Below are 15,421 nucleotides of genomic sequence, written 5' to 3' on the forward strand. Positions count from 1 at the left end.
ATTCATCAATTGGAGTGGGCTGGACCCGAACTGTAGGCCTAGTAGTAGTTAGGCCTGGGGGCCGGCCCATTTTTGAATCCCTACTTTCCTTTATGATCATCATACTCGTAATCAACTATCAGGTTTCTAGGAATTTCCATTTTAGTTCTGAGAATATCATGAACTCTACCCAAAATTGCCAGGGTTCCTTATGTATTTCCCATTTCCCTATCTAATTGATCATCGCAAATCTAGTTTTATATGATTTTCTAATCCAATTAATGTTGAAATATGAGGAATCATTACACGCACTTCTGTACTAAGATTTGGCATGTCTCGCTCTTGTTAACTATTATCCTAAATATAGCTAAAATTCTATATATAACTTTTTATTTTTTTCCTACTCTTTAATTTTTTGCAAGTGTTTCTTATTAGTTCCCAATAATTTTGGTGGCTAAAATATTGTGAGCATATCCCGGTTGGTAGAAGGGCTTTCATTATGATGGACTGATTAATTTGTTAATGTTCCTTTTGAACATTAGTCTTCTAAATTAAAAAATCTCTCCTGTATTAATTAATAACATGTTCTTTTTATCCGACAGATTCCATAAGGATGCCTTCCCAATTGTATTGGATTGAAAATAAATTTACGGATAATTGCTTTTCATACAAATGAATTTCATTATGATTTCTAAAATAATTGAAGAATTATTACATTGTGCCCCTACACTTATACATATATTTTCATGTTTTTATTGATCATTATATATATATATATATATATATATAGCCATCCCATGACCCAGGTGAAACCTAACTAACTAAATCTCCGGAGAGAAGAATATTTTCTTGCCCATGACTCACAATATATTTCTGCTTAAAAGTGGATTATTTAAGAAACTATCCATCAACTACTACTTTCCATGCTGACCTATCTAGTTGATAATGCGAACTTTGGAATTTTCTGACAATGAGTAAGTATATCGAATCTGATCTAGTTTTCAGTTCTGCTATTTTCACTTGATTCATTGGTCATCTTCCTAAGTTGATTAACTTACTGTTTTCAAAGCTGCACTCAAATGGACCACCACTCAAACTTGATCAAGTCTACATTGGATGATGGGAGTCCTAAATCAATGATCCAAGTTATTAGATATAATATTCCATCTTTAAACTACTTACATACCAAAAATCATGTAATTTGGAGACCACTACCCTATATATCAAGTAGTCAAAGAAACATGTATCATTTTATGTTATTTAAACTATCCATTTTTTTTACCACTTAATGCACTAGTTAGAAATCTCCAAATCATATGATATTTGCTTTATAAGTAATTAATTAGAAATGATAGATCACATTTAATGGCTTGGATTATTAATGTATAATTACTATAATCCTATCTAGACTTAACATATCCGAATGGAGATCCAATGTAGCCAAATCTCTCTCTCTCCTCCACCCCCCCCCCCCCCCCCCCCCAAAATATATATATATATATATATATATATATATAGCCAAATCTTATCTAGACTTTAACCTCAAATGCATACCAAGATTTTTTATAATGAAGGAACTAATTGATCAGTAGTGGTCGAAGGTTATGCTCCAAGTTGGCATCATGCTCAGCTTTGCCTAAGATTTTTATAATGAAGCAATTTGGCTTGGTTTCCAGTGGTTTGCTGTGGCTGGGCATCGTTATCACTTGGCTTAGGCATGCTTTATAATTCAATTCAGAATAATCGATTTTTATAATAAGCATATAATAATATCTTCAATTTGGTAGCTCATGCATACATATGTATATATAAATTATAGTATTCAGTTTATATCTATATTTAAATTTATATTTATCAAATAAAAGTCAATGAATATGAATATATTAATACCCAGTTGAGTTTCCGATGTGTTTTTAAGTCTGGTGGCTTAGTTCACAATCCTGAGATATTTTTTTTTGCTAAAGAAAACGTTAAAAGTTCTGTAGTCAACCACTTGAACGAAAGTGTGAATCGAGAACGAGAGAGAAACGGAGGAGTCGAGAGAACCATCCAAATAAAATCCCACGCGCCGAGTGGAGACGTGGCCTCCTGCTTACGTTTCCTCGCGGCAGCCCGACATGATGCCACGACTGAAGTGCCACCTCCGTCTTTTTTTTCCTTCTTCTTCTTCTTTTCTTTTCTTTTTTTTTTTTTTTTTTTTTTTTTTGTTTAAGACTGATTCTTCATATGGTATATATGTACAAATATACTCAATAAAATCAAAATACACTAACTCACGGAGTGCCAGTGACAGCTTCCTCTCCCTTAACCAAATGATACATCCTGAGTGGTGGGCCGCGTAGGCAGCCATCCGGTCGGTCGTTCCATTGGCTTCTCTGAATATATGCTGGGCCTGGAAGGCCCCCCCATCATCCCTATGTTTCAGATCATGTGGTAGTCTGTACTCTCACCCTTCGGCCCTTCCTGAATCTATCCAATAACCGTGGTCGAGTCGTCCTCCAAAATGATCGAACTGGCTTGTAGTACCATCCGTGCATATCGAAGATTAGCCTAGGTTGCTCGCAACTTTGCCTCTGAGACCGACGTGTTAAACAACCAGCAGCCACCTGCTATCATCATCCTAAAGTGCGGATCTCGTCTAATAAAGTCTACACCGTCCTGCATATCTTCATCCAATATCGATCCATCGAAGTTTCACCGACCATTTTTTGGGTACAAATCCAAGATAAAACCGAAACATACGGAGTCGACTTAGTTGACGAGAAGTCCGTCCTTCCCAATTTTCCTCCACCGGCGCCTACGGAAAGGAGCCGCCTGCAATCGTCTTCGTGTCGGCATTCAAAGCCTTTAACTTTGTCGCAAGGAGAAAGAGATAATAAGACAACTGCAGGCACGGAAGTCATCACAAAATCATTACAAAAAATCATCTTTCGTAAAGTGCTAAGATTTTAAATTAAAAAGAGTAGAGTGCTACGGTTTTTTTATCCATCTCATCTTAAATTATTAAAATTTATCAAACATAATTTAGAAAAATGCTATGCTCACATTAATTCGAACCATTCACGACATATAAGTTACATCATACATATATTAGCTGATAGAAAGTAAAATCATTAAACCATATTTGCTAATATATGAATGACAATTTAACAAACACCTATACCCTCAAGTCCACAACTTAAAAAAAAAAACAAATTAAAAATTCAAAGACCAATAAGATATTTTAAAAATAAATTAAAAATCTACAAAAGAGTGGTGCAACGAGCAGCAGAAAATGATCATAGTATAGAATGAAGAGGTATTGTGATTTACCCAATTTCAATCACTAAGCAAAATTCGGTGACAGGATTTGGGCCTCGGTCTTTGGGGATTTGGCATCCAACCGGCATGAGAAGAGGACCAAGGGCGGAGAAGACTAATGGATGATGGAGAAACTAAGAGTTATACAGGGGAAAGCAAACTAAGAAATAAAAAGTTCGATAAGGGAAGGCAAACTAAGCTGGGCATCATACTCGAATAAAATTGGTTTGGTTGGGAACTTTTTTTTTTTTTTTTTTGTAGTTGTTGCTGTGTTTCCTTTTTGAAATGGAAAAGCTAATAGAAGACGCTATAGAAGGCATTACTCTAATCATAGTTTATGCAAACATAGATTATTTAAAAAGATTGGAAAGTGGAAGCAACTGACTTACCAAAATTCTCGGAGTGGGATTGGGGGATCCCGCAATTCATGCAACTTAAGACTCAGAGGATACACATCAATGTTGCTCCGCCCCTTGAAGAGGATAGATGCTGACACGTTCCTTAAATTAGAAGTTGTGAACTTTTTTTTTCTTATTTGATGAAAGGGGAGCCTGAAAGGGCACCCAATTTTGTTTGTAAATTGTTAATTTTATTTAAATTGGGACTATAACACCTAATTGACAGCAGTTTAATAAAAATAGCAGCATCTAACATTGCTATCTAGATCACATGGAAGGTGACTCATAGATTAATTTTTAAGGAGCAAATATGATGTGAAACAAGGACAATTAACTTGGGATATTGGAACATGGCAAGAAAAATACTCTCCATAAATAATGGTTATTAATGGAATATGTTGCCGCTCAAAACCTGTTCTAATGGACGAACTGCTCTGCTTGGTTAGGCTAATGGAGCGTAGTATGATACTGGAGCTAATTTGCAAATATAGAAAATGATCAGGGGGTCGCCGAAATGTGTCTGACTAGGAATTCTCCCATGCTTAAGTTAGGAAGAGTTTTGAGAGGAAAATGTAAGATGAAAGAGAGATAAAAGAACAAAAGTATCGTATTCGGATTTCCCATCATATCTTAGGAATTCTGTGCCTAATATTTATAGAGGAGAGGATGCAAATCTGCGCAATTAGAAACGTGCGATTCACAAACAAGCAGTTGAGCTCTTCTCATAACCGCTAATTGGGGTAGTTAGGATATTTGCTTTTCTTAGCTGCCGATGTGGTAAGTTACGATATTTCTTTTTTGGGCATATTAAAATTGTGCCTAATTGTAACCGATCATGCTAATTATTCAGAGACTTGATTGGCCATTAGTTTCAATTAAGTTATCAAGCGAGATTTTAAAGATGACAAATTGGGGCCTCATTAGAAAGGCCGATGATCTTAGGAAACAGATATTCTTCGAACACTGAAGAGGATACAGTCTTCGAACACCGAAGAGGAGAAGTTCTTGCTTCCTTTTCTGCATTGAATCCACTCGATGATCTTATAACGAAATGGCGATTTGGCACATTAAGCGGTAGGTTGATAAATTAGAGCGCCACCTTATGCTTCTAAGTTAAGGTGACGATTTCGAATGCCCGGTGGTCCACCAAACAGGGATGAAGACAAAAACCAGAAACGACTCAGGACATATGCCGTATACTGGATGACATTCAATGCGCATGAGCCTAATCCAGAGTACGTTACCCATGTTGCAGGTAGCCTTCTCGGTGCGAAACAAATAATAAGATTACAACAAGATAAGCACTACATGTATCATCACCCCACCCACCTTGCCGTAGTGAACACGAAATCAACATCAAGACCTGGCGACGCGGCGTCCATTGACTACTCAAAAGCACAGAAATTCCAGCAGAAGCTTCAAAGCGATCGCCCGCCTCTGGTCATTTGCTGACGGAACCAATACGAGGGATAGAGATAAGGTTTAGTTCCTGCTCCATTCTCTATATAAGCTCTCCCCCTTCCACACCCAAACTCCTACAACAAAAATAAGAGAGTCGCAAGAAGATCACAGAAATGAAGGTCTGGTTGTTGGCAATACTTTGCGCGGCCTCCATACTCGGCAGCCTCGCACAGCAGTGCGGCAGCCAAGCCGGGGGGACGACATGCCCCAATGGGCTATGCTGCAGCCAGTATGGCTACTGTGGTTCCACCTCGGCGTACTGCAGCACTGGCTGCCAGAGCCAGTGCAGCGGCGGCGGTGGCTCAACTCCCAGCCCAACCCCTAGTGGTGGTGGCTCGGGTGTCGCCTCTCTCATCAGCTCGTCACTGTTCGACCAAATGCTCAAGCACCGCAACGATGCGGCCTGCCAAGCCAAGGGATTCTACACTTACAACGCCTTCATTACCGCGGCGAATTCCTTCGCTGGCTTCGGCACAACCGGGGACGGCACTATTCGCAAGAGGGAGATCGCCGCTTTCTTGGCACAGACCTCCCATGAAACAACTGGTTAGCTCTACTTTCTCGTAAAATTCCGGACTTCATTTGTGTTCCTTCTCGTATCTCGTCGGGTGATGGTACGCGGTGCTGTTTTATTTGGTTAGGTGGGTGGGCAACTGCACCAGATGGCCCGTATGCCTGGGGCTACTGTTTTAAACAAGAGCAAGGCAACCCCCCGGCTTACTGTGTCCAAAGCGCACAGTGGCCCTGTGCTGCAGGAAAGAAGTACTACGGCCGAGGACCAATACAAATCTCTTAGTAAGTAGTTTACGACTCCTTGGTCCATTTCTTTCGCTAAACAAGAAAGAACTTAGCCCGATTAATATAAGGAACTAGCTTGCTTAACAAGCATTATCTGAACTTTAAATATGAAAAGCTCATTAATTACCCTGCAAGAAATTAGGCTGGATTAAGATATATATCTTGCCATGAATCAGCAATTGCGACATGTTAGATATTTTTTATTCCTTGAGAGACGAAGAATTATAAATGTGAATCCTTCCAGCAACTACAACTATGGACCGGCTGGTAAAGCCATTGGCCAAGACCTGCTCAACAACCCGGACTTGGTCGCCACCGACCCGGTCGTCTCCTTCAAAACGGCGTTATGGTTCTGGATGACCCCACAATCCCCAAAACCTTCGTCGCATAATGTCATCACCGGGCAATGGACGCCGTCGGCAGCCGACCGAGCGGCGGGACGTGTTCCGGGATATGGGGTCATCACCAACATCATCAACGGTGGGATTGAGTGCGGCAAGGGGCAGGACAGCAGCGTAGCAGACCGGATTGGGTTCTACAAGAGATACTGCGACATACTGGGAGTGAGCTATGGAGACAACTTGGACTGCTACAACCAGAGGCCTTTTAATCAATAAGTTGCATAACAAAAGCGTGTAATAATAAAGACTTGGCAGTAGCACTAAATAAATCAACTGTCTTTGAGATCTGAAATACTTGGGACAGCAACATGGCGGCTGTGCCATGCATTAGCAAGTGCGGAGGTCTTAGGGAATTAAGTTGACGATAAAACGAAAAGAATAAAAGAAAGTTTGCTCAATTGTTCGAGGGGAGTATTCCATATCTTTTTTTCTTTCCAGAACAAAGACTTTGACTTACATATTAGGCATGTATCCATATACATCTTCGCTTCGTTGGCGAGTTGGGTGTGGTAATGAGTGTGATGCTTGAATTATTTCATTGATCGGGTTAACCTTCGCCAAGTTCCATCCATTGATTAACGTTAGCAAAAATATGAAACAAAAATGAAAAGAAAAAAGAAATCCATTCACTGCTACGGTCTGGATTTAAATCTCCGAATGAAAACATGTTATGTCTCGTCTCTAAAATCGAACCATCCAACTATGAATTTCTCCTATCGAGGCCAAGAGGGTCCAGTGTTTGAATCTGTACCGTCTGAAATCGCCCGTAATGATGAGATAGTCGATGCGTTGAAATAACTGCCATGCTTTCAAGTTAGGCAACAGACAATTCAAGGAATGCTTGGGTGAGGACCACTGGAACGGGCGTATATCAGCATATATTAATATAGAATCTATCAACGAAGAAAGCACATGGGAACAAAAGCTAAATTCTCAAAGGCCACGTGCTCGCTCGTCTCAAGTCCCTACTTTATCTAAATATCACAAATTGCAACATTGCATGACTGCCCTTGTGAATGTCAAGTAGAGCTTAGGCTCCCTTTTTTCTAATTGTCCTTGAAAGCATCCAATAATTTGAAAAAAAAAATGCCAAGCATTTGTATTTTTCTGAATATGCAACATATCTTTATACTTTCAAATAAAGAAAGATGAAAACAATTTAAAACTTATAATCCAAGAGGAAATAATTGATAACACAATTTAAAACTTATAATCTATTATATGGGCAGTAACTAATTTAATGATTCAAGAGCAGTTTTTTTTTTTTAAAAAAGAGAAAGTACCATGCCCTTTATTTTCAGTTCACTTTTATGGATAAAATTCACTAACTTTAAATAGAAACAATCCCTAAACAATCCAAACCAACTAAATCTCCATCTCCAAAATTTTATTTTCCTTTCCCCAGCCTCTTGCCCTATTTTCCAAAATCACTTGTAAGTTTTAGTGAGATGGCAGCGCCTACGGTCCTAACAATGGTATCAGAGCCAGTGGCACAGGTTCGATTCCCTGGATAAACGATAAAAAAAAAACTTTTTTGCTTAGGGGGGAATTGTTGGCGAAGGCCGGTGTGGGCCAAGTCAGCAGGGCTCGCTTGCTGGGGGGCGATTATTGGCGGAGGCTTGTGTGGGCCAAGTCAGCAAGGCTCGCTCGCGGCGGAGGCCGGTGTGAGCCAAGTCGTAATCGAACGCCAGAGGGCGTTTGGAATGGTCGGTTTAAAGACCATGGTTAAGCCTTCACTATCACCTGCGGATTGATAAGCGATGAAAAAAAACTCCTTTGCTGGGGGGAGAGGATTGTTGGTGGAGGCTGGTGTGGGCCAAGTCAGCAAGGCTCACCTGCGGCGGAGGCCGGTGTGGGCCAAGTCACAATCGAACGCCGAAGGGCGCTTGGAATGGTCGGTTTAAAGACCATGGTTAAGCCTTCACTATCACTTGTAGATTTTAGTGAGATGGCAGCGCCTACGGTCCTAACAGTGGTATCAGAGCCAGCGGCACAGGTTCGATTCCCAAGATAAGCGATTAAAAAAAACTTCTTTGCTGCGCAGGGGGGATTGTTGGCGGAGGTCGGTGTGGGCCAAATCAGCAGGGCTCGCTTGCTGGGGGATTATTGCGGAGGCCGGTGTAGGCCAAGTCAGTAAGGCTCGCCCATGACGGAGGCCGATGTGGGCCAAGTTGCAATCGAACGCCGCGGAGCGCTTGGGATAGTCGGTTTAAAGACCATGGTTAAGCCTTCACTATCACCTGCTGGTTTTAGTGAGATGGTAGCGCCTACGGTCCTAATAGTGGTATCAGAGCCAGCGGCACGGGTTCAATTCCCAGGATAAGCGATTAAAAAAAAAAAAACTCTTTTGCTGAGGGGAGGGGATTGTTGGCGGAGGCCGGTGTGGGCCAAGTTAGCAGGGCTCGCTTGCTGGGGGGATTGATGGCGGAGGCCGGTGTGGGCCAAGTCGCAATCGAATGCCGGGGGGCGCTTGGGATGGTCGGTAAAGACCATGGTTAAGCTTTCACTATCACCTGCGGGTTTTAGTGAGATGGCAGCAGGGCATGGTTTCGATTATTGGCGGAGGCCGGTGTGGGCCAAGTCAGCAGGGCTCGCTTGCTAGGGGGATTGTTGGCGGAGGCCGGTGTGGGCCAAGTTAGCAAGGCTCGCCCATGGCGGAGGCCGATGTGGGCCAAGTTGCAATCGAACGCTGGAGAGCGCTTGGGATAGTCGGTTTAAAGACCATGGTTAAGCCTTCACTATCACCTGGTTTTAGTGAGATGGCAGCGCCTACGATCCTAATAGTGGCATCAGAGCCAGCGGCACGGGTTCGATTCCCAGGATAAGCGATTAAAAAAAAAAACTATTTTGCTGAGGGGAGGGGATTGTTGGCGAAAGCCGGTGTGGGCCAAGTCAGCAGGGCTCGCTTGCTGGGGGGATTGGTGGCGGAGGCCGGTGTGGGCCAAGTTAGCAAGGCTCGCCCGTGGCGGAGGCCGGTGTGGGCCAAGTCGCAATCGAACGCTAGAGGGCATTTGGGATGGTCGGTTTAAAGACCATGGTTAAAGCTTTACTATCACTTGCGGGTTTTAGTGAGATGACAGCGCCTACGGTCCTACCAAAATGTAAGATAAAAGAGAGATAGAAGAACAAGATTATCGTATTCGGATATCTCGTCATACCTAGGGGATTCCATGCTTAATATTTATAGAGAACTGGTTGCAAATCTCTGTGATTAGAAACATGCGATTCACAGACAAGTAGTTGAGCACTTGTCATAATCGCTGATCGGGGCAGTTAGGATATTTCTTTTCAGGTGCACCGTGCCGGACGTGTTTCTTATCTGCCGATTTGGTAAGGTATGATATTTCTTTTTGGGTACATTAAAATCGAGTTGTAATTGATCATAGATGTTATTCAAATACTTGATTGGCCGTTAGTTTTACTAAGCTAAATTATCAAGCGAGATTTTAGAAATGATGAATTGGAGCCACATTAGAAAGGTTGATGATCGTACGGAACATATGGTCGGTGGCACATTAAGTTGTAGGTTGATATCTTAGAGCGCCACCTAATGCTTCTAAGTTAAGGTTGTGATTTCGAATGCTTGGTGGTCGACCAAACAGGCATGAAGACAAGAACCAATGGATGGCATTCAATGCGCATGAGCCTAATCCAAAGTTACTAGAGTGGCAGAAGCGCGTACGTTACCCATGTTGCACGTGGCCTTCTCGGTGCGAAACAATTAATGAGATTACAACAAGATAAGCACTACATGTATCACCCCAGCCACCTTGCCGTTGTGAGCAAGATATCAACATCAAGACCTAGCGACGTTGCGTCCATTGACTAAGTCAAAATCACAGGAATTTCAGCAGAAGCTTCAAAGCGATCGGCCGCCTCTGGTCATTTGCCGACGGAACCAAGACGAGAGGTTTAATTAGTTCCTGCTCCATTCTCTATATAAGCTACCCAAACTCCTACAACAAAAATAAGAGAGTGGAAAGAAGATCAAAGAAATGAAGGTCTGGTTGTTGGCAGTACTTTGCTCGGCCTCCATACTTGGGAGCCTCGCACAGCAGTGCGGCAGCCAAGCCGGGGGGACGACATGCCCTGATGACCTATGCTGCAGCCAATATGGCTACTGTGGTTCCACCTCGGCGTACTGCGGCGCTGGCTGCCAGAGCCAGTGCAGCGGCGGCGGCGGCTCAACTTCCAGCTCAACCCCTAGTGGTGGTGCCTCGGGTGTCGCCTCTCTCATCAGCTCGTCACTGTTCGACCAAATGCTCAAGCACCGCAACGATGCCGCCTGCCAAGCCAAGGGATTCTACACTTACAACGCCTTCATTACCGCGGCGAATTCCTTCGCTGGCTTCGGCACAACCGGGGACGACACTATTCGCAAGAGGGAGATCGCCGCTTTCTTGGCACAGACCTCCCATGAAACAACTGGTTAGTTCTACTTTCTCGTAAAATTCCGGACTTCATTCGTGTTCCTTCTCGTATCTCGTCAGGTGATGGTACGCGGTGCTGTTTTATTTGGTTAGGTGGGTGGGCAACTGCACCAGATGGCCCGTATGCCTGGGGCTACTGTTTTAAACAAGAGCAAGGCAACCCCCCGGCTTACTGTGTCCAAAGCGCACAGTGGCCCTGTGCTGCAGGAAAGAAGTACTACGGCCGAGGACCAATACAAATCTCTTAGTAAGTAGTTTACGACTCCTTGGTCCATTTCTTTCGCTAAACAAGAAAGAACTTAGCCTGATTAATATAAGGAACTAGCTTGCTTAACATGCATTATCTGAAGTTTAAATATGACAAGCTCATTAATTACCCCGAAAGAAATTAGGCTGGATCAAGATATATATCTTGCCATGAATCAGCAATTGCGACATGTTAGATATTTTTTATTCCTTGAGAGACGAAGAATTATAAATGTGATTCGATCGAATTGAATCGTTCCAGCAACTACAACTATGGACCGGCTGGTAAAGCCATTGGCCAAGACCTGCTCAAGAACCCGGACCTGGTCGCCACCAACCCAGTCGTGTCCTTCAAAACGGCGTTATGGTTCTGGATGACCCCACAATCCCCAAAACCTTCATCGCATAATGTCATCACCGGGCAATGGACGCCGTCGGCAGCCGATCAATCGGCGGGACGTGTTCCGGGATATGGGCTCATCACCAACATCATCAACGGTGGGATTGAGTGCGGCAAGGGGCAGGACAAAAGCGTAGCAGACCGGATTGGGTTCTACAAGAGATACTGCGACATACTTGGAGTGAGCTATGGAGGCAACTTGGACTGCTACAACCAGAGGCCTTTTAATCAATAAGTCGTATAACAAAAGCGTGTAATAATTAATAAAACTGTAAGGCTACTTGGTCGTAGCACTAAATAAATCAGCTGTCTTTGAGATCTGTAATATATAGCTGGGACAGCGACATGGCGGCAGTGCCATGAACAAGTACTGGGGATCTTATCTTGTAGCCTTGGTTATGGAAGTCCATGGAAGTTTACGATAAAAGTAAAATAAAAGAAAGTTTGCTCAATTGTTCAGGGTGAGTATTCCATATCTTTTCTTATTTATTTCCAGAACAGACTTTGGCTTACTAATTACGCATGTATCCATATATATCTTCGCTTCGTTGGCGAGTTGGGTGTGGCGATGAGTGTGATGCTTGAATTATTTCATTGATTGGGTTAACCTTCGCCAAGTTCCATCCATTGATTAACGTTAGCAAAAATATGAAAGAAACATGAAAATAAGAAAGAAATCCATTCACTGCTACGGTCTGGATTTAAATCTCCTAATCAAAACATGTTATATCTCGTATGCACGGATCTGAATGCAAGTATACAAGCTCGGCCCATGCTTTATATGGATTAGTGCATACTGAGGTTTGGATCTATCAGAGTCGTTGACTATGGACTTTTTGTTTGAAGAGGATGCTAGGGCTTAAATGAAGAATATATGCAAGAATCTATGTGAGCATGTGCTATATCAGCTATGCACTGGGTAGATCTGTATATCCAATTAGTGGTTTTACTGGTAATGATATCTTGTAAACACGCTAAACATGGCTTGCACTTGTCCATGGCAAGCTCAAAAGTATCCAAAGTCGAGTTTGGTTTATATATGGTACCTCAGGTTAGTTTTCTGTTTAGTGTTATTGTCTTGGATTTCAATACTAAGCAAGATTTCAACATCTAAAATGCTTCAGTAATTAAATCAAGTTCCAGAACGTACCTTGGGACGCTTGCTGTGGACGCCAAAGAGATGAGCGAACGGCAAACCGGCGAACGGGCGAGGGCGAAGTGCGGTGAAGGCGACGTGCGGGTAAAGGCAAGGAGTTAAAGCGGAATAGAAGAATAGGAAATTAGGGTTTATTTGGTTTCTCACACGTTCCTACATGCATACTTTTTTCGACTAATTTTTTTTTAGTCGCAAGGTGAATCTTTAGGGACCAAAATTTAGTCGCCGAAAATTTACCTCCAGCCCGCACGAAATACTGGACTCGTGCCAACTTGGTTTTGTTTTTCCGTGATCAAATATGCATTTAGTTGGTGTAGGACAGTCATTCAGTAACTAACAAGGATGCGTGCAAATTTATTTCTAAGCGGATTTTCAATCCTGCCCGTAGGATGTCCAAAAATTCTATATATTTTTTAGCGGATTTCCGTTCCCACGTCCGCATGCCGCGTATCATGTCGATCCGTATATTTATTTGATAAGGAGTCAAGCACCGAGCTCAAACTTTTAAAATTATATTATAATAATAAAAATAAAAAAGAATTTAAGTATGAAGAAAAGTTGTGGGATTGAGATTCAGTCGAAGAGACGAGGATATGTCTAAGTGAATTAAGGTGTTAAACGATACCGTTTGAAAATAAACAGTTTTTGAACTTAGAAATTAGCATCTTACAGGGGCTAATACAACATCTTTTGGTTTTACGGAAATCTTCCACCACCAAAAGTTTGGTCACTAAAAAACTCGAACTTTCTGCCCAATTTTTTCATCGGAAAAAGCCGCCATTCGTAAAAGTTTTCCCGGACTAAATTTTTTTTAGTCGCTGGAGGTGAACCTTTAAGGACTAAAAGTTAGTCGCCAAAAGTTTTACTTCCAGCCCGCGCGAAATATTGGACTTGTGCCAACTTGGTATTATTTTCCGTGACCAAATATGCATTTAGTCGGTATAGAACAATTATTCAGTAACTAACAAGAATGTTTGTCGCAGATGGCTTTATCTGCAGCGACCAAACTTTAGTCGCCAAACATTTTACCTCCACCCCAACTTGGTTTTAATTTTCTGCGACCAAATATGCATTTAGTTGGTGTAGGACAATCAATCAGTAACTAATAAGAATGTTGGTCACAAATAGCCTTATTTGCAGCCACTATTTATTTAGTCACCGAAAGTGGTCGCTGAAAGTGTATTTTCTTGTAGTGTTAAGAGATGTATCTAAGAAGTTCACCCTCTGGATATATATAATCCCATTGCTTCCTCTTTCCTGGCATCTTCTGACATGTAAAGAATCCAAGCGAATAGTGCAAGGCAGCAGAGTGATTTTTTGAGGCGACTTTTTCGAGTCGCCGTGCATAATATTTTTTATACTACCCCAGAAAGAAAAACTTAGGACTTGTTTAATTCACAGAAAAAAAGAGAGGAGGAACAAATGAATAGACTACCATTAGATACAGCGATAAATACACCAACCCACCCACCTTACCGGAGTGCGCACGCGATCGATTTCAAGACTCGGTCGGTCCTGATACTCCACTAACCGGACGCTGCGTCCATTTTCCCTGAACAGTGAAGACAATCCAAGCTTCAGAGATGTCCCTTCTTTTTTTTTTTTTGGTTATAACATGTGAGTATAAACCGATCTTATCCCCGTTTATTTACGTTTCCCTCGCCATTTCTTGACCACACCAAGATGAGAGATATCTAGTTATTTAGAGTGATAGGAATATCAGAGCCCTTTATTCTGATGATCGCATCTTCAGAGCCACTCGCTCACATTTGCACCAGAGATTGACATTATTATGGCTACGAGAGGATCCTGAGCCATCGGATTGAGTCAGGTTCAGATCGGGTCCATTCGAGTCTGCATCATGTTTTTTTTATTTGCCTTATTAGTTGCTTTTGTTTGAGTCGATTTGGTTGTGTTTCTGTTATTTTGGAGTTGATTTGGTTGTTGAGTCAAGTGATTGGATCAATTGATCAATGTAAGACCTAATTATAAAGATCCAATTTTGGGTGAGATCAATTGGTTTAATGGTCTAATATTAATAAGGTTTAATTTAGTATGTAATCAATTAATTGAAGGGTCTAAGTTTGGTTAGTTGTTAATTGTTGACTTGGTCAATTCATGATGTAAGACCTATATAAGGGCTACCCTGCTTATGAATTAGGAGAATTGAATGACTGAATAAAAAAAAAATTCTAGCCTTCTTTCCGTTTCTTCTTCTTCCTCCTTCTCTTTTTTATTTCCTGCGTCTCTATAACCTGTTATTCCTGCGTCTCTATAACCTCTTCTTCATCCTCTTCCTCTTCTTTTTTCTTCTTCTCTCTCCTTCTTGCAGTGGTCCGCCATCAGCTTGGTATCAGAGCTCCGTCCGTCATCACAAAGTCTTTTTGGTCTTTAAAGATAACTAGCCTATTACCTTACAACAAACTTGCTTGGATAAATATTTTCGGCTAAGAATTAAGATCCTCCATACTGGATTACCCATTTGGACCCGCAGGCCCGCAGGGGAAATCACTCTGACTGTCCTATTCCGTGAGGACTGGCAAGTACTGAGGCCCAAGCCGCTCTGACTCTTCCCGCAAAACCTTCAGATCTACCCCCCAATTTATGAACGCTAATCGAATCATCCCCTTTCCCCTCTCCTTCTCCCCTCCCTCGCCTCTATCTCCAAAACACAAACCCTAACCCTAACTCTCGCTCGAATCCATCCAGCCATGGGAAACTTGAAGGTGAAGAAGGTTCGCAACAACAAGCGAAACAACAAGAGGTGCAACCTCGGTCTCAAGCCCAAGAAGGAGTAGAACCACCCCGCCGCCGCCCACAACCACGACCTCGTCCTCTTCAGCGCTGAAAGC

At 42.2% G+C, this 15,421-nt stretch overlaps 2 protein-coding genes across 2 annotated transcripts; both read left to right on the top strand.

The window, feature by feature from the left end:
* The first annotated feature begins 5,129 nt into the window (after positions 1–5,129).
* Positions 5,130–6,735, top strand: LOC120104412 (endochitinase-like). The gene is made up of 3 exons (XM_039115502.2): positions 5,130–5,684; positions 5,780–5,933; positions 6,181–6,735. Exons 1-3 carry the CDS (start codon positions 5,252–5,254, stop codon positions 6,551–6,553), a joined length of 960 nt encoding a protein of 319 aa, XP_038971430.2. The 5' UTR covers positions 5,130–5,251; the 3' UTR covers positions 6,554–6,735.
* A 3,468-nt stretch (positions 6,736–10,203) lies between these two features.
* On the top strand, positions 10,204–11,865 carry LOC120108798 (endochitinase-like). The gene is made up of 3 exons (XM_039122511.3): positions 10,204–10,765; positions 10,861–11,014; positions 11,276–11,865. Exons 1-3 carry the CDS (start codon positions 10,333–10,335, stop codon positions 11,646–11,648), a joined length of 960 nt encoding a protein of 319 aa, XP_038978439.1. The 5' UTR covers positions 10,204–10,332; the 3' UTR covers positions 11,649–11,865.
* The last annotated feature ends 3,556 nt before the right edge of the window (positions 11,866–15,421 follow it).

This window comes from Phoenix dactylifera, chromosome 10, assembly GCF_051530095.1.
Source record: "Phoenix dactylifera cultivar Ajwa chromosome 10, Ajwa_hap1_PhDact_Kaust_v1.1, whole genome shotgun sequence".
NCBI classification, from domain to species: Eukaryota; Viridiplantae; Streptophyta; class Magnoliopsida; order Arecales; family Arecaceae; genus Phoenix; species Phoenix dactylifera.